This window comes from Dasypus novemcinctus, chromosome 21, assembly GCF_030445035.2.
Source record: "Dasypus novemcinctus isolate mDasNov1 chromosome 21, mDasNov1.1.hap2, whole genome shotgun sequence".
Lineage (NCBI taxonomy): Eukaryota > Metazoa > Chordata > Mammalia > Cingulata > Dasypodidae > Dasypus > Dasypus novemcinctus.
Genome location: NC_080693.1, coordinates 63695100 through 63719546, shown reverse-complemented (window position 1 = coordinate 63719546; position 24447 = coordinate 63695100). Strand labels below are relative to the sequence as shown.

Genomic DNA, 24447 nt, shown 5'->3' with positions numbered 1-24447 from the left:
AGACTCATCAAGCAGCCTAGGGGAGTTCTCAGCCCTGACCCTGCTTGGTCCCTTCCGGCCCTGTCAGTCATGGTCACGGCAGGAGGGAGCAGAGGTGGGAAATCCTTTGCCAGCCTCTAAGCCTGTGGTCCTGGGGCCAGAGAGGTGAGCATGTTTTCCAGCTTTCTGGAATCCCTTGGGAGGTGAGGAGAGGCTTCTCTAGCTCTAACTAGGAAGGGGTTGTTGGGTCTCCCACCTCTTAGTAAAATGCCTCACCTGTTTTGCCTCTTTAAAAAAAAATTGCAACATTCTGCTTTGCCCTCTGAAGCCAGAAGTGGGGGCACAACGGGCTGTGTTGGGCAAGCCAAGGAAGCGGGAGGCCCTCCGCCCAGTCAGTGACAAGTTCCTCACCGGGACTGGAAAGCTATACCCCTTCCTCCCCGCCTCCCCCCGCCCTGTACTGGGTGTTCACTCCCCTCCTTCATGCTCCCTCCAGGGCTAGAAGCGACAGGAAGGGGACCCCGTCACAGTACTGTCATCCAGAGACACAAGGTTGGTGTGAGCTCCGCGGAAGCCCCAGGATGTGATCTTTAATTGATGCTCATGTCCCTGCCTCCCCTCCCGCAGCCCCAGACGACATATTTACAGGATGCTGGATGGAGAGGGCCCAGGCCCATGCAGCCGCCCCTCCTCCCTGGGCGCTGCCAGGGTGGGGCAGGAAGAGGCAGACAGCTGGGAGCCCGGGCAGGCTGGTCGCAGAGAGCCTCACGGTCCCCATGCCCACCCCTGGCTGTGCAGAGCTATTCACACCTGTACAGAGAGGTGGCTCCAAATGCTTGTGCCCGGATGCACCACCACCTGTGTCGTGTGCACCAGCAGGGCACTGCAGCAGTAGTGTACACCCAACCCCTACCCTCCCGTTCCCACCCAGCTCGTGGGACTCATGGAGCAGGACTGGCCAAGGGGCACCCCCAAGCCCCTCGCTTGGGCAGTGCCAGCTGGAGTCAGTACTGAGGACCCCACTGTAGTCAGATGCCATCCAGCCTCCCAAAAGGGTGTCAGTGGGACCCAATCCCCAGTTTGCCCGAGGGGTGGTGCGAATAGGGGAACTGAAACAGGCAGTTAGTTGCAAGGCCCTGGGGAGGAGTGGGGGCGTCAGAACCTCCTGAGGTTGAGTGGGGGATCCCCGGGGAAAGGGCTCCATCCATTTGTGGCTTTCATCCGTGAGGGAGCTCGCCCCACCTCGCCCCTGCCGCTGGCGTCCGGCTGCCGGGAGCCGGGGCTCCACTGTCCCCGGTGTGTGCCGGGAGGATGGCCCCGCCTCTCAGGGTGGGTCAGCCGCAGCAGGGAGTCAGCGGCACGAGAGGGGAAGCATCTGTAAACGTGCCACCCGGCCCTGCGGCGGGGCCGGCAGCCAGCAGGGTTCCACAGGGCTGTGAGGGCATTTCCAGAAGCTGAGGCTCATCATCCACGAGACCTGCCCTCTCACCTCCTGCAGGTCACTTCCCGAGCACCCCTGCAGGCCGTGGGCCGCCTCAGGCCCCCTCTACCTGGGGGCGTCCTCCCTGGGGAGATGGCCCAGCCTGGGACCTCTGGGCCACGCCCGGGGGCACCTAAACCCTGAGTCAGCCCCAGAATCACCCTTCTTGCAAGGGGGAAGGTACCGTTTTGTTTCAGGGACTGTTTTCTAAACCTTCAAATGCATGGACCCTGGCAGGGACGGCAAGACAGTTGTTTTGAAATTGGGAGTCTGGGATACGTGGTCGCGGTGCCCATAACCCAGGCCAAGGGCACCGAACAGGCAGCTTTGGTTTGAATTCAGCACTCATACTTCTCTCCAAACTGGGGCAGAGGGGGCCAGCGGCCGGGCCCCTGCCAGGCCTGAGGACGTCTGTGTTCAGGGAGAGGATTTCCCGGGTGGTCGCCCCACGGCTCAGTTCTCCCAGGCCCTTCAGCACACGTGGAAACATCCCCACAGCTGCCCTGACCCCCTGGGCTACATTCGTCATTTAAGATTCAGTTAAAAAAAAAAAAAAAAGCCGGTGTCAGCCCCCTGCCCCTCGGTCCCAGCTGCCTGGTTTTGAGGAGGGCCTCCCGAGGCCATGCCCGTGGTGGCCGCCTGCCCTCCCGGGGCGTCCCTCCAGGCCCCCACCTGAGCTGGGGCAGTCTGTGACAGAAGCTACATTCACACAGGGAGAGTGCGGTGCAGGGCCAAAGCCGCCTGAGGTGGGGTGGGGGGCCGGGAGGGAAGTGCCCTCCAGGCCTGGGCCACCCTGGCGGTGTGAAGGGCAGGGCCACAGCCTTCCAAACTCCCGGGGGGGCCAGGAGTCGAAGGGCTCGGACTCGGAAGACATTGGCATGGCGCCTCATTCTGTAGCTGGGCGGGGCCGCCTCGTGGTTCAGGGCCCAGACGGCGGGGGCCAGGCTGGGAGGGAGGGGCTGGCACTTAGGCCCCTCCAGACCTGGAAGGAGACGGGGCATCAGGGGGGATATGAGGCACGGCCCGGGGGAGAGTCAGTCAGCGCTGGGCCCTGGAGGAGGCACGTCACAGGCTGGCCGGGGAGGGGGTCTGCAGGAGGTCACACAGCAGACATGGAAGACAAAACAGATGGACGCAGACGTAGGCCCCCTTCCCTGGTGACGGGGGGCTGCAGGGGCCAGGGGCGGGCTGGCCAGAGGAGGGTCGGGAGAAAATAGGCCAAGGACGGAGAGGACGGGTGGGCAAGAGCAAGGGGCCAGGGCACGCCGGGGCGGGCGGGGGCCGCTTCCCCGAGCGGGCGTCTCCCACCCCTGCAGTCGCAGGGCTGCCGGCAGGGCTGGGGGAATCCGCTCCCAGCTCCCCAACAACAGAATGCGAGGTGACCAATGAGATGGAGGAGACAAAGACAGCGGGAGGATGACGTGGCCGGCGTCACACCGCCCCCTGCTGGGTCGGGTCGTACCTTCCTCGGCGGATGTTTCTTCAGGAGCCAAGGAGAAGAGAGGCAGAGAGAGAGACAGGGAAAGGGGCTGTTTATGACCCTCCCTTCGTCTCAGGGAGGGCCCTGCAGCGGAGCAGGGTGCCTGCAGCCTGGGCGCTACTGGGAGGGCCAAGAAGAGAGACTGAGGAGACCTACCAAAAATGGGTCCCGAGTTCGAATCCTGACCGCCACTAACTCACCGTGCGGCCCTGGGAGAGTCAGGTTCCCCCTTCACACACACTGAAGGGGGTGGGCCAGCTCTAGGACCCCAACCTGAGAGAGGCCCTCTCTGCTCTGATAGTCGGGGGCCCTGGTAACCATGGAGGGAGCAGGGGGGGCGCGAGGCTCTTACTTAAATCCCCAGCCCGTGCCGCCCAAGACGATGGCCGCAACCAGGACTGCCCCGGCAATGGAGCCGATGATGATGTTGGTGCCGCTGGGACCTGGGGAGGAGGGCAGAGCTCAGTGGCAGGAACAGGGACAGAAAGTGGGAAAGACAGTGCCTGGCCCGGCCTCACCCTTATATCTCTCTGTCTCCCCTGTGGGCGGGGGCGTAGGCAGGGGGTTGTGGATGCTGCAGTCTTTGCCTGTCCAGTCTGGCTGGCAGATGCACTTCCCTTCATTGCTGCAGACCTGGAAGTGGGTGGGGTGACTAGAGGTGAGCAGCTCCCTGTCTCCTCCCGCCAGCCTCCCCCGCCACGCCCAGCCTGCAGGCACCCACCCCGTGGTGGGAGCAGACCCGGCGCTCCCCGCTGCCGGGGCAGGCGCTGAAGTTGAAGGCAGAGGCTGGCAAGCAGCGATGGTCCAGACACAGCATGTTGGGCCCACAGGCCGTGCCGTCCTCCACGTAGCTCAGGTCCGAGCCATCGGCCAGCTGCACGTGGCCTCCCCTGGGGAGAGGGCACAGCCAGTCTCAGCGTCTGCCCTCTCCCCTCTCCCCCTCCCTACATTGTAACTGCAACCTCCCTCCTCCGGCCATGGTCCCAGCCAGCACCTGCAGTCCAGCTCCTTGCCCTGGTGATAGAAGGTGACGCTGCTGATGTCTCCCCCCAGGTCCCCAAGTCGAGGGGCCCCAGAGATGTTGACACAGAGGAGGAAGCCACAGAGCACGTCCCTGTTGGGGCAGGGTGGAGACCTCGGACCTCAGGTCCAACTGCTGAATTCTAACCTGCCCTCACCCCCACCACCTGATTTTTTCCCATGCTCTCCCACCTGGTATCAGAGGTTCCTCCTTGGAGACCCTGCTGCCTGGTCTCTTGAATTCCCTCCCATGCCCGAGTTAGAGCCTTGGCTACTCACTGCTTATTGCACTGGACCCAGCCTGACCCCTTGCGCCCACAGTTCCCACGCTCAGTCCCCTCCACGTTCAGCTTCTCGTAGCAGAAGCGATCAGCAGCCGCTGAAGGAAGATGAGGCGTCACCCCACACACCCCACAGCCCGAGGCCTGCACCTCCAACCCTCTGGCCTTGCCCCTGAGACTCTGGGGGAGCCACACACTGGGGCGGGGGACGCATATTCAGTCAGAACCCCCGGCCTCTGGGTTCTGCATCCTCCAGAGCCCCCTCGTCCACCTCGGTCAGACTCACCATGGCCCCAGAGGGCTTGGCACTGCCGGTCCCGGGTTTTGCAGCGACCTCCATAGCAGCGACCCTGAGGGACAAAGAGGGGACAATGGATGGAAACACTAAGTAGTCAGAATGGGGACAAGACAATAACCAGAGGCTGGCGCCGAGGGGGAGCGTCCCACACCCCACCATACCTGCTCATGGTCACAGTAGTAGCCGTCCAGCTTGTGTAGGTTAGGGGGACACTGCAGAGAGAGGGGCTGGACTGAGCAGAGCAAGCCCAGAGTGAGAGCCGACTCAGGCCTGTCTCAGGGAGGAGGGAAGGGTTCCCCAATGCCCCCAGGTTTGGCCTTGAACTCAGACCACCCGGATCTGCATGTCGGGTCGCCTCTCAGAGCCTCCCTCAGTTTCCCGCACCTACCACAGCGGGCAGGAGGCCTAAATGCCTGGCACCGAGTCGGGACTTAGGAAATGGTAACTGGTATCATTATCCACTCCGACCGCCCGCATTCTCCAGGCACCGCGCCAGGCGCCGGGCGCACCGGCCCGACTAAGTATAAAGACTAGTTGAACGGTGAGGAGACAGGCTGATCGCGGGGTGAGGCCGGCCACGGGTCCCGGCACAGCCTAGCGATAGGGATACGGGTCTCCTGTCTCCTCAGGGCGGTCGGCCCGGGCGGACCTGGCTCGAGTCCCCGGTGCAGGTCTCCGCGATGTCGCACTCGTTCACGGCCTCTCGACAGGATACACCCCGCGGCTCGTACTACGGGAGGGAGGCGTCCCCGGGCTCAGGCAGGAGGCCCCGCCCCCGCCCGCCAGCCCCTCGCCCCGCCCCCTCCTCCTTCGGCCCCGCCCCCGCAGCCCCGCCTCCAGAGGGCCCGAGGAGGCCGCGCGCCCCGCCCCCCCAGCTCCATTGGCTCCCTTAGGCCCCGCCCCCCCAGAGCTGCTGCTCCTCCGAGGCGCCTCGGCCCTAAGCCCCGCCCCTCCTTTCCCCCGGCCCCGCCTCCGACCCCACCCAGCGGCGCGTTCCCCGCACCTTGCAGCGACGACAGCAGAGTCCGTCGCTGCACATGGCGTCGTGAGTCAGGGTGCATTTCTTGCAGCAGTTTCCACCCGCGCGGCTGCACTCCTGAGAGACGCGGGGAGAAGGGGCGGGAGGCGGGCGAGTCCTCCTCCTCCCCGCCCGGGCCCATCCCCGGGTCCCTGCCCCGCGCCTGACGCCGGCTCGGGTCGCGCACCTGCACCGAGCCGCAGTCGCACTCCTCCCCCGCCTCCACGAAGCCGTTCCCGCACTCAGGGGGGTCCAGGAGCTGGAGAGGGGAAGCGTGTCGGGTGTCTGGCCGCCACCCTCCCCAAGCCCCGCTCCAGGTCCCCCGCCCGGGGCTGGTACTTTAAGCGGCTTGTTGAAGAGGCAGCTCCCGCCGCCCTCCTGCAGAAACTGGTTGTACTCGTCGATGCTGCAGCGCGAGAACTTGCGGGGCAGGTAGAACCTGGGAAGCGGCGAGGGGACGGTGTCGCTGCGGCCCGGCCCGCCAGTCTCCCTTCCCCGGTCCGACCCCTCGTCTCTTAAGATTGGGGAGGGGGTGCACCGGGGTCCTGTCACCTTGGCGAGGAGGCTGTGGATCTGTCCCGGGACTGCACGAGAATCCACCTGCCAGCCCGTCAAGCGGGAGCTGGTGGGGGGCGTCGCTCCTGTCCCCCCCTCCCAGCCTCACGCACCCGGGGAGTCGGAGTTTGGAGGGCCACGGAGGGGGGTGGTGCCTCCAAACGAGCCTGTGGCGGCGCCCAGTGGCGACAGCGTGCACTACAGTCTGGCCAGCAGGGGAGTCAAGGGCTCTGGGCAGAGTCTGCCGAAAACTAGGCTTCTTGGAACCCGGAGGGGTCCCGAGAGTTGGGTCTCTTGAGACAGCCCGGTCCAGAGTCCCATCCAGTGCTCGTTGAGGCGCTCCCCTCACCCAAGACCCTGCTCCCATCTGTCCCCAAGAACTCACCCAGTGTCCTCCATGATGCAACCCAGCCAGATGTCCGGACACTTGCAGTCCCCTGAGGGGTGAGCCAGGGGGACGTGAAGGAGGGGAGAGCACCTGTCCCCTCCCCGGACCCCCTCTTCCCTTTAGAGACGCTGGGTGCCGGGCGGGGCCAGCGACGGGGCTGTGGGCTCCCTGAGGGAGGGTACCTGCCGAGCTCCGGTGTTTGTTCCACATCATGCCCAGGTTCTGCCCCAGTGTCTGGGCCAGGGTCACGGCCATGGCCCCCACGTTGCCGTACTGGGGGTGAGGAAGCCGGAGCACAAAGTTGTCGACATGGCTCCCTTAGGCACAGGGCTCGTGCCCTCCAACCCCCCACCCGGCTGTGCCCCCACACTGCTCACCTCGTTCACGCCCCCACCCCGGGCCAGCGAGCAGACGCCCCCCACGTAGGCAGCCCCGCTGCTGGTGCTCTGGAATGTCCTGCCCCTGGAAGGGAGGGGTTGTCAGGAGAAGCTCTGCCCTCCCCAGGACGGCTCCCCTGGGCTGTGAGCAGGAGACGGGGGGAGCCTCCCCCACAGGTGGCCCTTCCTGGGAGGTAAGTGTTCCCCTCCGAGTCGGCTTGTGTGGCCTTGGCCAAGCCCCTAAGCCCCTTCCCCTCTTTGGGTTCATATGCCCATAAATGCAATAAGAGGTTCCCGTTAGATAATCCCTCATGTCCTTAGGTCAAATCCGATGGTTTTTTCCTCCCCGCAGGTCACTGAGGCCCTAGGAGATGCTGGGATGGTTTGAAAGGGGGAAAGAGGGAAGGAAGGGGAAGGGAAGGTGGGCAGCAGGTGTAAGGTGGGCCCAGTCCTCAGACCCTCAGGAGAGCACCTGGCGGGGGTGGGTGCCTAGAAGCCCCGGGGAAGTGGCTGCAGGAGGGGGGCGCCAGCAGAGGGACTCACGAGAACAGGTGGGTGGCATCGCTGGGCTCGGGCAGGCCCTCCCGCCGGTAGACCATGAGCCGGGCCAGGGTCTCCAGGAGGTCATCCTGCACCTGGATCTTGTCTCCATCTGCCCACGTTTCCATGGCGACCAGTACGATGCGGGTGTTGAGCTGCTCCTTGTACATCTAGGCTCAGAGGGGAAAAGGATGGGGAGGGGGCTGGAAGGTGGGTGTGGGGGACAGGCCTCAAGAGGGCCGTGGTCTGTCCCAAGGGAAGTGGGGGGCAGAGGCTGACAGTGCCCCCGCGCTCAGCCCCGGGGATGCATGTGCGGTGGGCGGGAGTGGGCATTGCTCACCACGTCTGCCAGGTTCACCACAGACTTGGCAAAGTTGCTGGTGAGGACCACCGACTGTCGCATCTGCTCAAACTGGGAGGGAGACGGGTGGGAGGAGGAGGGCCAGGCTCCTTCCCGGCCCCTCCCTCCCGCTGCGACCCTCTCCCCCAGCCTGGGAACTCACCAGCTGGTGGTCGTTGATCACAATCAGCTCCACGTACTTGGTCTCGCTGTGCACCGTTGGGTGGCCCCGGCGGACCTGGGGGGTGGGCGGGCACTCGGAATCAGTCCCCTCCATGCCCGGCCTCCTAGCCAACCATGGACTGACTCGGGTGGCTGGCCTCTGGGCAGGGACCGCGGCAGCCCCCACTAGCAGAGGGTCCCCTTAACCCCAGCCTTGCTGTGGAGGCAGGCTGCCTCGGGGGGCCCACAGTGACGGCGCAGTGGACACCCGCCTCGGAGAATGGGGTGCTCTCCCCAGGCGTGGTTCCTTGGCCCCCAGCCAAATTGGTCTGAGCCCTCCCTTTCCCGCCACGGGTGGGAGTGCCTCTGACTCTGGGTCACACCCGAGCTCTCCGCAGTCTGCAGTCCGTGTGGGCCCCCGTACCTGCCTTTTCCTTCTCAGCCTCGGCCGGGTCGGGGGAGCAGAATGAGCAGGAACAGCAAACAGGCAGCCTGTGGGCAGGGGTCAGGTGAGGGGGGCACGGCGGCTCCCTCCCCAGCCCCGTTTCCCTCCCTTACCTGGCTCCCTGCATCCGAGGGGGGCTGGGAGAAGAGGGGTCCGGTAAATGAGGTGGGGAAGGGGTCCCTGCAATGAGGGGGAATCAGTTCTTGGGGGGCTGGCCAGGCAGCTCTGGGCCCAGTCGTGGACACAGCTCCAGCCCTCCCCCTCGCCCCACCCCGGGCTGACCCAGAACTGGCCAGAGCTCCCATGTCGGATCTGATCTCCCAGCTGCTCAGATTCCGGGGTCGGGACCTGGGGGTGCCCTAAGAGATGGGGGCAAAGGACACTGGAGCCTGGGGGACAGAGGGGACACTGGAGCTGGGGGCACATGGGAAGGGAACCAGAGCTGGGGTCACTGAGGAGGGCAGTGAGGCTGAAGTTACCGAGGGAGGAGGAGGGAGAAGGTGATGGCCACTGGACGAGCACGGCAGGGCCATCAGAAGGGACCGCACGGGGCTGAGCAGGGCTTACCAGAGGGGCTTCCCGTGGCCCGGCCACCTCTCGGGGCTCCACGATGTAAGTGAAGTTCCCGTCCGAAAAGACCCCACTGCAGAGAGAGAGACGCAGCTCTCCACCGTCGCCGCGGCCAGGGCTGGAGGCCTCGCCGCGCCGCCCACCCGCTCCCCGTACTCACTGCAGCCCTTGGCAGCTGGAGAGGGCGGCAAAAGAGAGCGGGTTGCCCCGGAGCTTCCCCTGGTAGTAGCAGTGGTCTCCAGCCCCCTGGGGAGCCGCAGAAGAGTGATCAGCACGCACCCCCACCCCAGGGGTGAGGGCGGGAGGATGAGTGAGGGGCTGCAGAAAGCTTCGTGGGGGCCACTGAAGCTGCCATGTGTTCAAGTCGCTGTCACCTCTGGGTACACTTGGGGAGCCGGAGCCTGGCTCCACTCTGGTTGTGTTCCCACTGTGTGACCCTAGGCAAGTGCCTACCCCTCTCTGGGCCCCTTCACCTCGCCTACGAAATGAGGTAGATCTGTGGTTCTTAACCGTTTGCTGGAGGGAAGGGGGAGCACAGACTCTTTGTGTAGCTCCTACTATGTGCCAGATGCTGTTCTAAGCACTCATTTAATCAGCTGAAAGCCACAGCCTGATCCCCAAAACACACACCCAACTTCACACAGTGTGGTCACAGTTGGCCAGTGCCCCCTCCAGACACATGGTCTGTGGCTGAGGAAGCGTGCGAGGCGGGTGTCCTCCTAGCCGGGCTCCCGTATCGGAGGGAACAGAGCAGACCCCTCCCCGCTCCGCTGCCGACAGAATTACTTGTGCTCCAGTTCCAGAACGGGCTGGGGGAGGGGAGGGTATTTATAGACACTCGTCTCTGCTCAGCCCTGGGCATCCAGGCTGGAAGCCTGGCATCCCAGCAGCAGGGAATTTCTGGGGTCTTGGTGCTGGGCACAAGGGGGAATGTCCCTAACTGCCCCCTCCCAGACAGGCATGGGGCAGGGAGGGTCCTGGTGGGCCAGAGAAGGCAGGGAGGCTGGGAGTCAGACCTCTGGAGCTGGGCGAGGGGCGCTTGGGGGGTGCCCCCATCACTCAACCTGCCCACCCGACTGCCGATCCCTGAGGTGGGCAGGGCATGGGGGTCCCTGAGCGACCGTGCCCATCCTGACCCCACCTCCACCAGCCCCTGTGGAGGACCCGGCCCTCTGTTCCCCTCCCCTGTCCCCTTCCGAAGGCACTCACGGTGCTATGCTGCGTGGTGCCCTCCCGGCTGAAATGGCGCTCCACGTAGTGCGAGGACAGGAGGTGACTGGGACAGCCGGGGCGGGCAGGAGGGAGGGGGGTCACTGGTGAGTCGGGATCCAGGCCCCACCCCTACCCCAGCCCAGCCCCCAGCCCACCCTCTAGGCAAGCCCCCCACCGACTGGCCCAGGCCAGGCCAGGCTTTGCCCACCGGGCCCGCTGTCCCTTCCCCCCAGGCTCAAGGCCACACTCACTGGTTCAGCTCCAAGTCCAGGGTGAAGTTTTCACTGAAGGCTGGGATGACGAAACTCACCTGGGCCAGATGGACAGGCTGGGGGCAGTGGTGGGGGGAAGGGCAGGGGGGTATTCAACTTGGGGAAACTGGAGGTGGGAATCGGGGAGCGCCCCAGGAAAGGGGGGTAGTCCTGGGGACGGGACGCTCTGCACAAGCTCGTCGTCCTCCAAGACCCCGTCCTTGCCCCGCGGGGGCAGGAGGGCTGGGCCCGAGCTGGCCCCTCTGCCCACAGCCGGGACGCGGGGAGCCTGCCTGGGTGGGCCCCTCCTGGGGCCAGACCCTGGCAGCAGGGGGTGGGGAGAGGTGGCTCGGCCTGCCCGCAGCCCCCAGGCCGGGTCCTGCTCTGATTCCTCAGGAGGAATCACGGGAAGGCTACCAGGAGTATCATGGGTAGGGAGAAGGGACCCAGGGCAGGGACGAAGGGGAGACGGGGTGACCCCCAGGCCCTGCTGGAGCAGGCCCCTCCTTTTCCATCCCCCTCCCTGCCCAGCCTCAACATCAGACACCTCCAACTCTGCAGACGGGGTGGATGGGGAGGAATTGATGGCTGGGGCCCCGGAAGCTGCAAGAGGAAAGAACTTGGCTCCTCTACCCCCAAATCCATTGCCCTCTGCCTCGCCCAAAGCAGCTCATCTTTAATATTTCAACCCCATGGTTAATTTTTAAACACGGAAGTTTTCCTGATAAATTTTTCAGAGGGGCCTAGGCAGTGGGGCTGGGAGGTTCCGGGTTGTCATGGCAACGTACCAGGCCCGAGCAGGACGGCTGCCCTCCCAGGCCTGGGTGCCCAGGCACCTACCACGGGGGGTGGAGACCTTGGAGCCTGCAGCCAGCGTGCCTGGGGCGAAAGTGACCCCAAGAGGAGAAGGGGCAGGGCAGTGGGCTGAGGGGTGGTGGGCCTTGGGTTCTCAGCCACATGCCCTAGCAAAGGCTGGAGGCTGCGGTGGCCGCAGCCCATGCTGGAGGTACGGCCTCGGGGCTCACAAAAGATCTCCAAGTCCGGGGAAGGCTGGGATCTTCCCATCCCCAGGCCACCAAGTCCAGACACTCAGCAGGCCACACCTTTAGACTGGGCCACCCCCCTCGGCCTTGCAGGTGCGGGCTTTCGCTCACAGCCTTTCCTTTGAGCGGGTGTGAGTAGACTGCAGGCAGGAGAGGGGAGCCCAGATGCCACGAAATCCAGTAGATGCTGCCCCGCTGGCTTCTTCGCCGACCGCCTAATTATGACTAATCTTTACTGAGCACTTCTTATCCGCCAGGAGCTGTTCTAAGCACTTAACAAGGATTATCATATTTGATCCTTGCAGTCACCATTGGGGGTAGATGTTACTGTCAGATGGGGAAACCGAGGCAAAAGACAGGCTAACTTGCCCAAGGTCACACAGCTAAGAAGTGGGGTAGCTGGGGTTCCAACCTAGGGAATCACTTCCAGGGCCTTCTCACCCCAAAGGTGAGGTAAGATGGAGATGGGCCCAGTGTCCAGGAGAGGGCCTGGGAGAGGGGACGATTGGGGGTGATGGGTCAGAGCCTGGAGAGGCGGACATCTGAGCCCCCAGGACACTGATGCACCCCATCCCAGGCTGACCGAGGCCCCAGGCTCCGTCCTGAGCCCCGGCTCTCTCGCCTCCCTCCTTCCTCAGGACTGTCCCCGGCCCCTCCCCCAGCCCTCACTTGGCCACCCAGAGGAGCAGGTCCTCCAGGCCCCTTGCCCGGATTCCACCTTCTCAGGCTGGGCAGGCTCAGGGTTGATCTGGCAACTTCTCTGAGCCCCCGGCTTCCCCACTGAAAGAGGCCGACGCCAGGCACGAGGCCATGAGGTGGGCAGCAGCGGTGGGCACTCGCCCTGGGCCTGCGGGGTTCTGGCAGGGTCGTGCTGGCCCCCCCAGAAGTCACTGAGCTAGCCCACCTGGCCTGCCCCTCACTGTGCGGGAAGTCCCGACTGATGGGAGCAGCGCTGGACACCCCAGGGGCCTCGCTGCCCCCCAACCCCCAGCAGACTGCTGAGGCCTCACCCCCTTCCCTAACTGGTGAGGCGGGACTGTGAGGGGGGCTGCCCCCCTCCCCAGCAGGACACAGGGCCCAGGCAGGTGAGAACCTGCAGGCACTACCAGGGCAGCTGCCGGGGCTGGGGGCCGGGCCCGAGAGCAGGCAGGCCTGGGCAGGGGGCGCTGGGAAGAAACCACTAAAAGCCCCCCCTCGGGCCCCTGGGGGGGTGGCTCCTGCTGGCACCGAGGCCCAAGACCTCCCGGCCAAGAGTCAGGCAATGTCGCCTCAAAGCCAAACCGCTCTCCTGAGCCGACACCTGACCTCCTCCCCTCGTCCCTCCCTCGGGGCTGCTTCAGTCCTGAGGCCGCGACCCGGTGCCCGCCGTGCCTCCTGCTTCCCCAGCTGCTAGGGACCTCACGTGCTCCGGCTCATTTGATCTCAACGCACCCAGGCTGTCTGGTCCTCATTTTACAAACGAGGCTCAGGGACAACACTTGGAGGTGACTGGCACAGGGTCAAGGTGGGGCCAAGTCTCACTCTGTGGCTGCCAGCAGGGGTGCGCCCCCCTCCCAAGGCCTGCCTGTCACGTGTCCGCCCTCTACCCCCTGCAGGGGAGGAATTGTACTTCCCCTGTACCCCGTGTTTCCGACTCGATGCAGGGTGCGGGGAGGACGCAAAGGTCCTTTCCCCTGAAGCCTGAGAATCCCCCGAGCTATGTTACAAATGCAGATGCCCAGGCTCGGCTCTCCTTCCAGAAGCACAACCCCGGGGTTGGTGAGGATTCCCAAACGCCAGAGAACCCTAACGCACAGCCACTGGCATTTGAGAACCAGCACCCACAACCTCCAGTCACCCCGAACCCCTCTACCCAGACCTCCCCCTCCTCCCCACGCCACCCCCACAAAGCTGCACCTGACAAACCACACAGCATCCTGTACCGCTGCGCCTGCCAGCCCACAGTTCTCCACGCAGATTTGTTATCACAGATTCGGTGTTCCTGCAGGTCACCCCCGGGCCTGAGCCCACCTGCTCCCCACTCCCACTGGGCCCCCCAGTCACTCACGCTGAATGGAATGGTGCCAAAAGTCCTTGGGAAGCGGACTTGGCCCAGTGGTTAGAGCATCCGTCTACCACATGGGAGGTCCACGGTTCAAACCCCGGGCCTCCTTGACTCATGTGGAGTTGGCCCATGTGCAGTGCTGACGTGCGCAAGGAGTGCCGTGCCATGTAGGGGTGTCCCCCACATAGGGGAGCCCCATGCACAAGGAGTGTGCCCCGTAAGGAGAGCCACCCAGTGCAAAAGAAAGTGCAGCCTGCCCAGGAATGGTGCCGCACACACAGAAGCTGACACTGCAAGACGCAACAAAAAGAAACACAGAGTCCCATGCCTCTGATAAGGATAGAAGCGGTCACAGAAGAACACATAGCGAATGGACACAGAGCAGAAAACTGGGGGCAGGTGAAGGGGAGAGAAATAAATAAAAAATAAATCTTAAAAAAAAAAAAACAAGTCCTGTGGAAGCTGTTCAACCTGTCTGAGCTTCAGTTTCCCCCCTGGTAACATAGAGCTGTTGTATGGATTAAATGGAAGCTCTTTTCAACGTGGAACTCTCATAAAGGATAGCTGTAATAAATGAAGGATGTGTGAATGCACCAGATGCATAGGACTTGGAGCACCCAGGTAAAAGATCCTCTCAGGTCACTACCTCTTGTGCCAGAAGGTGGCTTTATGCTGCAGATCTGGGTGACGTGGAGTGATTTGTCAGTGAGGTGTCTCACCTGAAGACATCTCTCTCTTTGGAATCCCCTCTTGCACAGAGGTGCCACCACCTGGGCTGGCAGATGGGGGAGAAGCCAGAGGCAGGGGCCCCACCTGGGAGTGTGTCCTGGCTGGCAGGAATCCCCCCACCCTACCAGCCAACCCCACCTGCCTCGACCCCAAGGACACGCTGATGTCCCATTTATCAAAAGGGCACTGGGATTCCCAGACAATGAGAACAGGTGGACAAACTTTTGATGATGGGATTTACCTAAATTTTTGAAGACAGCATCACCTCTCTGCAGCGACATCAGTCCCTGGGGGGGTAGACTGGGCAGCTGGGTCCCTTGAAGTGGCCAGGAGGGGGACATGGGAGAGGCCCTCAACCCTGGGAAGAGCCTGACAGGTACACCCAGCCCTGCTGCCGGCAGCTGCTTCCCAGCACGGCGCTCTGACGCTCAGGAGGGAGGGGAGGCCGCACAGATGTTGCACATCTGCTCCTGCGATCCCAGGCTGGGCACCTACCAGACTCCATCGCGTCTAGTCCTCACGGCAGCCCCAGAGGCCTGGGCTATTTTATCCCCAGCTTGTGGATGGAGAACGTGGGGTTCTGGAAGCCCCAGCCACCTGCCCGGGCCACACGGTCATGCTGTCCCGCCCCAAGCCACATCTGGGAGCCTTTCAGCTGGAATTCAGCCTCCTGGGTGAACTCTTCTCCTGCCCCACCTCTGAGCAGGGCTCAGTGCCCAGCCCTCTCGGCTGGGCCCACAAATCCTGGCCGGGGCTCCCAGTCACCAGCCCCCTCACAGTAACCCCTCCTGTCCCTGACCCCGGCATAGAACAGAGACTGGCTGCACGGACCCACGTGTTGGCCCTAGTGGACACAGGCCTGTGGCTCCCTGCCCATGGCCCCCATCTCACAAGGCTGGGGGCTGAGCCTGCCCCACTGCCCCCCACCCCTCTGCAGCAAGAAAGCACAGACACTGCAGCACACCCTCATGAGGGCTCCGAGGGTGGTGTTTCCAGTAAAGGCTGGCCTGGGCGGCTCGCTGAGTGACGGAGCATCTGTTTCCGCGGCCTGGGAGCCACTTCCCCACAGCTTGGCCCCTCTTGGTTCCCAAGGAGTCAGAGTTTCCCCAGGGGCAGGCACAACCCACACTACAGCTTGTGTGACTTAGGAAAAGGTGTCCCCTCCGAATACAGGCAGCCTCACGAGCTTTTTCCAGCTTCTAGTTCCTTCCTGGCCACCCTCCCTCTCCCCCTGTCCTGACTGCCCCCTCCCCCCACCCGGCCAGGGTCCTCAGTGCACAGAGCCCTTTCCCATCGCTCCCTCCTGGCAGTGGGCGGGGCTGAGACTAATTTGTCATTAGCCCAACTTCAGGAATCAGAAGCCAGGGCTCACAGGACGAAGCAGCAGGGACCAGCCCAAGGTCAGGGCAGGTGGGCCCGAGGGCCCAGCAGCCAGCAAGGCTCCCCAACTCGCCACCTGACCCGCAGCAGATGGTGATCTTGCTGGTGACCCAACACACAGCTCCCCTGAAGTCCCAACCTGGTGCAGTAATTTAGGACAGAACCTGAGCAGCGCTGTGCGGGTCTCAGGGCTGCTCTGCCTCCACCATCAGACCCTCCGCTTCCACTGCCAGAAGCGCTGCCAGCCCTGGGGAGGAGTCGAGGGCAGGGGATGGGATGTCTCCTGGTCAGGCAAATACTGGGGATGCCCTTTTGTCTCCCCTGACCTCTTCCATCTTCCTTCGCTCTAGGAGGGGTGGGGGGGCACTCCCTGTGCCAGAATCTAGGGAGCCCCTGGAGGCAGAGCCGTATAGTGACAAGTGCCCTGGTCTAGAGGAAGAGACTCCCAGCTCCACTGCTTAAGGGCTGATTGCCTTTGACAAATTACTTAACCTCTCTGAGCCTCAGTTTGCTTACAGGCAAAATGTGGGAGATGGAAACTACCACCCTTATAGAGTTGTGAGAATTAAAGGATGTGAGGTGCATATGAACTCAGCAAAGTGCCTGCCCAGAGAAGTCCACAGTCTTGGCAACCCTTCTCCCTCCCCACTGGGGCAGATATTCTCCCTCAGGGAAACTGAGGCACAGATAAGGCCCCCAGGAGGCCGTGGTAAGATCCTTGGGAGAGTCCCCCACCAACAGAAGATGACCACGGCCCCACACCCCCACAGAACCCTCCACGCCACCCCACGCTCTCAGACACTCCCTCAGGTGTACGCAGTGCTCTGCCCGCTCCCCTGGGGACAGCACCCGAGGACACCTGCCCTGCTCTGCACACCTTCCGCCCAGTCCAGCTGCACACACTCCCATCTCCCCCATGTCCCAGGCACCACCAGATCCCGGGCCCCCCTACCCCCAGAAAAAGCACACACATAGACCCCCTTTCTCCTCAGCAATCCCACTTTTTATCCCTCCCCAGCCCCCATGTTTTCCTTCATCTCTGGCATCACCCTATCCCCTAAAGCACAAGGCAGGAGTCCCCGCGGCCAGACTGGGCCGACATTTCCCAGCTATGCCACCCCGGGGTGCACAGTGCACAGGTGGGGAGTGACACTCGGGAGGAAAGCCAGACTAAGGGCCAGCCCGCAGCCGGGACATCCCATCCTACCGCCCAGCCAGCTCCGAGGGAGCCTCCACCCCCCACCAGCTGCTGCCCGCCAGCTCAGGACCATTAGCCGCCCCCACTGTCCAGAGCCCGGGCCCATCTATTATGCATGCGCCCTTCCTGCTCCATTCCATTTCACAAGCACCCCGCCCCAGCCGCCCACATCCCCCTCCGCTCCCCCCACTTAAGAGCTTTTAACCAAGTACATTAGGCAGGGCCAGATGCCAGTCTGACAGATGTCCGTAATGTTAGCCTCCGTTTCCCTCCTTCCTCCCTCTGCCCATCCCCATTTACCTCCCACCACTCCCAGCTGCCAAAACTTCCCAGACTGCTGTGGCAGCCCTCCTCTGAGGGGCTCCGCTACACCTCCTGTTCCTGCCAGGCCTCCGCCGCCCAGCCCTCCGCCGCCCCTGTCGGCCTGGCTAACTTTCAGCTTGGAGCTCCTGGAGAGCCGAGGCCGGGTGAATGAATATTCCATCTGGGTGATTATTATTCACATGATATTAATTAATTATTAATTGCAATTAATCTCCTTCATGCCTAACCTTCCTCTGGGAGGCAGGAGGGAGGCAGCGGAAGGGGACAGGGGGCAGGTAGAGATGGCATTTGTGGCTGCGCTCAGGCCCTCAAACTATTTTTCTGGAGCTCCACCCTCAGGGCGGGCAGGAAGGGGAAGTGAAAGCCTGAGCACAGTGGGAAACTGAGGCAGGAGCAAGCAACTAAGCTATTCCAAGAAAGCCCTGGGGGCAGCTGCAGTGGGAACCCAGGAGCCCTGCTCCCCAGCTGGGCAGAGCCGCTTCTGTCTGCCTACCACTGCCCCACCCCAGCCCCACCTTTGAGCAGAAGCACTCGCTTCAGCTGGAAGGCACTGGGGGCACTTCCCCTGGGCCCTGAACTCTGAGAACAGGGGATCCCCACAGCGGCGGGAGGGGGGCCTGGAGCCCGGCAGGCCCAATGCTCCCCTCCTGGGCTCCAGCACCCACCTGATAGCCTACTGAACAGAGGGGAAGCTGCAGGAGCTGGCTTCAGAGGAGGCACCCAGACTCCAGCTACCCGGTGACCCCACCACCCAGCCCTGCTCACCGGGCCCCCGGGGGGCTCCTGGCGGACCCTGGTGTCCAGCTGCTGCTTGCGGACCTCTCCCCCGGAACTCTCCCCCACCAGGCGGCTGGGTTCGGTGACCTCGGGGGCTTCCAGGCCCCCCACCTGGGGTGAGCTCCTCCAGCGCAGAGCTCCGGCAGGGCCCCGGGCCCCAAGACCTGGGGACACAAGGCCACAGCTGCAGGCAGATGCCCCCCTCGGGGCAGAAGACTTGTCCACCCCGTTCCCCACCCTGGTGTGGCCCTTAGAGCTCTAGGGGGACCTGGGGGGACGGTGTCTGGCTGCCCTGCTGAGGGAAGAGCCCAGTGGGGAGGGGGCCAGGAGCTTTCCTCCTGTCCAACTGTCACGACTGCCCCCCCCCCCCCAAAAAAAAAAACCCCGCAGAGACCTGCAGAGTCTGCGGGCTGGCGGCAGGGGGATGGCCGCGGTGGCGCCGGCCAAATGGGGACAGGTGGGTGGACGCACTCGCCTTCCCCCGCTCCCGTACCCCATCCCCCCCACCCCCGTGCTCTGGACCGGCTGTCACCCGGAGCACTGCAGGAAAACGTGGCCGCAGCAGAAAGCGCCGCAAACCCCGGGGCGGGGGCAGGGAGCGGGCGCCGGGGAAGGGGCGGCCCGGGCGGGGGGCACTCACCGGGCGGGGGGAGCAGCGGCAGCAGCAGCAGCAGCGGAGCCGCGAACGCCCAGCGCCGCGGCCGCCTCATGGCTCGCTCATGCTCCTCCGGCGCCGGGGGCTGCGGCTGCGAGCGGCGGCGGCGGCGCAGGGCGGCAGGAGGGGCGGGGGGCGCCGAGCCCGCGCGGGGTCGCGGCGTGCGGGGCCGCCGGGGCAGGGCGCGGGGGCTCAGCGCGCTCCGGCCGCAGCCATCCCCGCGGCGCGCACCGGCCGGGTTAAGAGCGGAGCGGCGAGCACGTGAGCGCAGGGCCCGCCCCCCGCCCCCCGCGGCGCCCCGGCCCCGCAGGCCCCCGGCCGCCGCCGCGGGAGGACAAAAGAGGCGCCGCCCCGGGGCCCGCCTTCCCGACAGGTGCGGGGCGGGGGCGCGTCGCTGTGCCGCTCTCGCGGCCCCCTCCCCGACTGCCCCTGTTTTGGGGATCTTCGAGGACCCGAAGACTTGTAGGGAGAGGGAAGCGGGGCGCAGGGAGGCCCCGGGCTGACCCGGCGACGCCCTTGGGGAGCCCAGCGCTCGAGGTGCGGGGGCGTGGCTGTCCGCCCCGCTTCGCCCCTGGGGCGTCGTGCCCGCCGCGGAGGCGCCCGGGCTGCCGGGGCTGGGGAGGGGGACGGGCCGCGGCGGGTCGCGGGCCGAGGGTCAGGGGCTCGCCGGGTGAACGGCCGGCCCCGCGCCGCGACCACGGCCTCCAGGATCGCTTGCCCATTTGCGGCGGAGCGGTCACTTCCTGGTCTCCCTCGTCCCCTCTGTGAGCCAAAGCTGCCTCTAGGAAGGCTTCGGGGATTGCTGTCACCAGAGCCAGCAAGAGGGGCTGGCCTTCCCGTCAGGGCTTCTGAGTCCCTCATACGAGGCACCCCAGTCCTTCCCCTTGATTCTATATAAACTACCTAGGAAATGGACGTGCTATTTCACCCCACTTCTGCCCCCCCCCGATTGCCAGCCCAAATCTTTTGGGAGATGACACCTCTGGAGCCCCCAGCCCCTCTCCTCTGGACAGACTAGTCCCGGAGCCACCTCTCCTCAAGCCGCTTCTTTCCACTCCTGGGGTTGTAGAGCCTACGTAGCCACCCCCTCCTTTTCCGAAAACTGTCCCCCAGCCTAGCTCTCCAGCAGTGCCACGGCCCAAGGCCAGCTGTCCCAGCCGTGCCCACCAGTCCACTTCCTGAGTTTCTGGGCAAGATGGGTCCCAATATTGGGGACTGGGAACGGGGGTCCCAAGAGCCAGAGACCCTGATATGGGGTGGGGTGTGGTGCGGCTTGGGCACCGCAGGGAGGCCTCACCTTGACTTTCTCCCCAAGGCCAGAGCATCCTCACACCTACACTGGGGGACCATAGATCATTAAGGAAGAGGAGGGGAAGCAGGGAACCCCTCCTTCGGTCCTCTGCTTCCTTGGGGACCCAGAGCCTCTTCCCTGGATGGGGGAGCTGCTTCTCGCTCGTGACAGGCACCCCCCCACCCCAGCTCTATTTTAGGCCCAGGAGAGGTGAGAAGGCGATTTCCCGGGAGGCGCTGACATCAATGCTGGAAACGAGGTGACTCCCCTCCCCCCCTCCAACCACCTGCCACTCCAGACCCAGATGCTCAGCAGGGCTGAGCCAATCGTTCCTTACTCTGGAGCCATCTTGAAAACCTCCTCCAGGGTGTAGGGGTGGGGGGTGGGGGGTCCCGGAAATGAGGACCTACTATGTGATATTATCTTTAAACTCACAATTACCCAGGAGGGAGAGATTGTTTCCCCCATTTTACAGATGGGTAAACTGAGACTGGACTACACAGTTAATAGCAGGGCCGGTCCCATACTCTCTCTGGCCACCCCTACCCCACACCCACCGCCTACTTGGGACCTGGAGGGCATCTGCCTCACCCCCTTGTTTGGCACCCAGACGCCCCACCTGTGCCACGTTCTGGAGCCACGTCAGTGAGACCGGATCAAGTGTGCTTCCGAGGATAGGCGGGACTTGTCCTTTCACAGGAGGGTCCTGGGGCTGGGGAAGTCTGCCCCTGTCCCTGCCCAAGACCATGGTGAACTTGTGGCTCAGATTGAAGCCATTTCTCCCACATCTGTGGCCCTGGTTCCTTGGGCTTCCGGCTAGGGAGACCCTTGCAGCTCTGAGTGACTCTCCTGTAGCCTGCCGGCCTCAGTAGCCCCTCACCTTCCTGGTTCCCAGCTCAGAACAGGCCGGGCTGAACAATCCTGCCCTTCCCCTCAGTCTGCTACAAGCAGGAAGCTTGCTTCCATTTCCCTCACCCACCTGCCCTCCCTCTGAGGTGAGGAGCTGGCTGTCTTCAAATTGTCGCTTCCCTGTAAGTCTGGGACTTAACCAGAGAAAGGACTACAGCTTCCCCATCAGACCTGGCCCCTGAAAGCAAGGGTTGTTCTCCTTAGATTGGGACTCCTGGGGGCAGGGCCTATGTCTCCCCCTCTCAGGGGGTCCCCGCCCCAATCCCACAACCAGGCCAGCTCCTTTAATCCCTTCTGTGCATTGTTTCTCCCAGGAGGAGGCCTGGGAACTCTGGAAATCAGAGGCCGGTGGCCATGGTTTCTGCTGCGGTGACACCACCGCTGGGGTCATCACTGTAGAGCTCAGTCCTCCCTCAGGATCCCCTGTCACCAGGAGGCCGGGGCAGCCTCAGCACCGGGCCTGGGGCTGCCTTCATCCTGCAGCTCGTCCTGCTTGGCAGCCACTTCTCCCCTCAGTTTTTCCTGTACAAGGGCCAAGACCCAGTCCTAGCAACTGCAGGTAAGGGTGTCAGCTGCCCCCCACCCTGGGCAGTGCAGCGAGTGGAGTTCCCTTCCAGGGGAACCCATCCAGGCCCAGCCTACAACAGCAGGCACCAGTCAAGGGGACAGTGGAGCTGTGGGCAGGAGCCAGACTCAGGGTTGCAGGCCACCAGCCTGGGTTCCAAACCTGGCTCCCCCATCATTTCCAGATGAGTGACATTTAGCAAGTCCCCCAACCTCTGTGCATTGCTCCCCTCCTCTGAAGTGGGCATTTCCAGCCCTTCCTCATGGTGCTACTGTGAGGGGTCAATGAGTGGATGGTCAAGGGTTCAGAGCAGCACCTGAGTAAGGTGTAGAAGAGCAGGCCAGCCCCCGGCCTCGTCCTAGGGCCCAAGGGGCTCCTTTATGGCTCGGGGGCCTCAGGACCCTCCACCCAGCACAGGCAGAGACTCCTCAACACGCAGCAGAGGGCTGGGAAGCAGGAGAAATGCCCACGGCGCTGAGGCAGAGCTCACCCTGCCCTGTCCAGCTCTTCTCACCCAAACTCTCTCCCAGGGAAACCGCATATGCTCCCCAGCCCTCCTTTAAGTTCTGAAACTCTGAGAGGCTCCTGAGGCATGCAGTCACAGCCCAGGGACCCAAAATGCTATGGAGGATGCCCACTGTCTCCCACGCAAGGGCTGCTCCTGGAGCTCTAGAGAGGTGGCTTCAAAATGGGGCGGAGTGTCTCTCAGAGCCCCTTAGCAGCTTCATTCAAAATTTATACTGGCGACGACGATGAGGCACCTCACAGGGAGTGTCAGAGGGCGGGAGATTAGTGAAAGTAAGCTTTACCAGGTCTAGGAGGAAGACTTCACAGGGATAGTAAGTCACTGTTTCCTCAATGCCTAGCTCTGTGCCTTGCACCTTGCAAGCAGCATCGATGGAATTCTTGTGACATCCTAGTGAGGTATCAACTACTATCACCTCCATTTTTCAGATTTTCAGATTACAGGAACCAAGTTTTAGGAGTTTGCCAAAGGCCACAGAGCTTAGTGGCAGCCTCAGATTTGAACTCGTATCTGTGGGCTTTTAGCGCTCATACCCTGCAGGCTCCCATGAGAGGGGCATGGAGAACATGGCGCCCGCACCTCGACGAACGTGGCATCCTTGCGGTTGTTGCGGAGCATTCTAGGGAAGGGAACATCAAGCGCAGACTTGGAAGCTGGACTGGTTGCCCATGGGGGTTTAGAGACCAGTGGATTAGTCTGGCTGGAACAAGGGCCAGGTGGAGGCAGGAGGCCGAGAGAGACAATGAGGAGACGGGGTGAGTGCAAGAAGGAGGCACATTTAGGCAGGAGAGCGAATAGGATTTGAGACAGGCTGGATTTGACTTGAGAATGGTTGAGAGAGGAGGGAGCTGGAGACCGCTGGGAGGAAAACAATGACAAGGTGGAAAGAGGTATGTTTTATCTGTGGTGGTAGCAAGACAGGGAGGGATATAAGAGATTTGATGGAGGTCATGGTGCTATATTATTGGAAGGAAAAACTTTTGAAATCATCGCATTGAAACCCTTCACAGAGATGAGGAAACCACGGCCCAGAGTAGTTAAGGGACTTGACCGAAGTCGCAGCATGAGTTAGGGGTACAGCTAGAGCTCCCGCCTTCCCACCCAGCACAGGTTCCCTTCCCCACTTGCCTCCTGGGAGATTAGAATTCATAAGGAAGTCAGGGGTGAAGTTACCAAGTCAGGTCACATCTGCAGAGAAGTGAAAGAAGAGACGGTGGAGGATGTGAGGACAAAGGTCCCTGGCCTGAGTGTCACTTCGGGGAAAGCAGGCAGGGCTGGGAGATGACTCAGGGCCAACACTTCAGGCCTGTGCGAGTGGGCAATGGTAGAGAGGGAGAGGAGGGGAGAAGGGAGGCAAGTCAGGTTGACATGGGGACCGAGAAAGTTTCAAGATGCACCAGGTGCTTTAACCAGAAGGGAGGTGGGAAAGGGGAAGAACCACCTGAATTTGGTTCCCTTGGAATGGCAGTCCCAGTGCAGTGCTGTTTCAGGCGGCAGCAGCCACAGACCCTCAGGAGGGGAAGGCGGTGAAGACATGAGGTAGTGGGTGGAGACCACAGGACCAGGCGGAGGGCAGGAAGGAGCCTTCTTCAAGCTGCGGAATCAATGCAAGTGTTTTCCAGGATGGAGCAGCATCAAGTTTTCAGACAGAGGGAAGGAGAGGAGGAGAATCTGAGAAGACTGGCAAGGTTGGCAGGGGCGGGCTGCCGAGGACAGGGAGCGTGCCTCGGGGAGGAAGGCCACCCCTTCCTCTTAAAGAGAAAGAGCAAGATGCTGGAGGGGGACGGACAGCAAGACAAGGCAGGGACTGTGAGGCTGGTGTGGAGCTATATGGATGAGAGACAGGGACTTGAGGAATGGAAGGTCTGAAGAGCCCTCCTGTCAAGGAGCCCCTGGGGGGCAGCACCCTGGGGACTGGGTCAGGTTTCAGGTGTTCTGAATTCCCCTCTAAGCTAAATCCACAACCTGGAGGGTGGAACCGGGAAATAGTTGCAGAATGGTATATAGCCTCAGGGTTTGGCCTGGCAGAGATGTCCAAGGTCACAGTCACTGAGATGGGAGGGGAAGGGCCCATAGCCGCATGTAAGTGGAGGGGTAACCAGTGCCTGGGAAGGGGAAGAGACCCTTTGTGAGGGGTTTGTGGTTGGAGAGGGCAGGGCCGCAGTGATGAGGGGGTCACCTAGGGGCTGGTGCAGTAGGACAAAATAGACCCAGGACAGTCCAGACACTGCAGAAACGAGAAGTCCAGTCAGGCACCTGTTGCTAAGGATGACTGCAGTGTGGCTAGGAGGAGAATGTGAGGAGGTGGGGGACAGGGAGTGGGCCAGCAGATGGTGCAATAGGCTTTGGGTGAACAGCAGGCAAAGGTAGCTGGGAGAAGGCCTGAGGAGGGGGTCAGGAGCAACTTCTCCTCAGCCAGAGGGGCAGGGTCAGGGGAAAGGCATCCCCATGCACCACAGAAAGAGACACACCCATCAGAACCCATAAGAAGCATTATCTGGGCCTGGGAAGGGGACGGGCCCCTGGCAGGAGTGCATGTTGGGGCGAAGGACTTTTCTTGGGGGCGGGCAGTGAGCGCGCCCTCTGCAGGTGACCACTGACTGGGCAGCA

The 24447-nt window shown here is 63.0% G+C and overlaps 2 protein-coding genes across 3 annotated transcripts in view; both read right to left on the bottom strand.

Moving 5' to 3' along the window:
- Positions 1 to 532: 532 nt before the first annotated feature.
- ADAM11 (ADAM metallopeptidase domain 11) lies at positions 533 to 18711 on the bottom strand. Of its 2 annotated transcripts, XM_058284360.1 has the most exons (27): positions 18532 to 18711; positions 17880 to 18055; positions 10397 to 10473; positions 10143 to 10209; positions 9094 to 9179; positions 8931 to 9006; positions 8477 to 8543; positions 8343 to 8410; positions 7920 to 7994; positions 7757 to 7828; positions 7420 to 7586; positions 6877 to 6961; positions 6682 to 6772; positions 6497 to 6548; positions 5896 to 5995; positions 5744 to 5815; positions 5542 to 5634; positions 5188 to 5268; positions 4700 to 4750; positions 4527 to 4590; positions 4239 to 4338; positions 3934 to 4053; positions 3661 to 3829; positions 3458 to 3572; positions 3292 to 3382; positions 2922 to 2939; positions 533 to 2441 (listed from the first exon to the last, which is right to left on the bottom strand). In XM_058284360.1, the coding sequence occupies exons 1-27, from the start codon at positions 18599 to 18601 to the stop codon at positions 2426 to 2428; spliced, it is 2319 nt and encodes a 772-aa protein (XP_058140343.1). In that variant the 5' UTR covers positions 18602 to 18711; the 3' UTR covers positions 533 to 2425. The 2 variants fall into 2 exon arrangements, with proteins under 2 accessions (XP_058140343.1, XP_058140342.1); XM_058284359.2 differs by lacking the exon at positions 533 to 2441 and having other exon boundaries at positions 2763 to 2939; positions 18532 to 18633.
- Positions 18712 to 22951: 4240 nt separating this feature from the next.
- The window catches only part of DBF4B (DBF4B-CDC7 kinase regulatory subunit), a 28168-nt gene continuing 26672 nt past the window's right edge, over positions 22952 to 24447 (bottom strand). The window contains exons 14-15 of the transcript XR_011646901.1: positions 23279 to 23431; positions 22952 to 23025 (exon numbers count right to left, since the gene is read on the bottom strand). The gene's annotated coding sequence lies outside the window, so the exon portion shown is untranslated. The remainder of the gene's footprint in view (positions 23026 to 23278; positions 23432 to 24447) is intronic.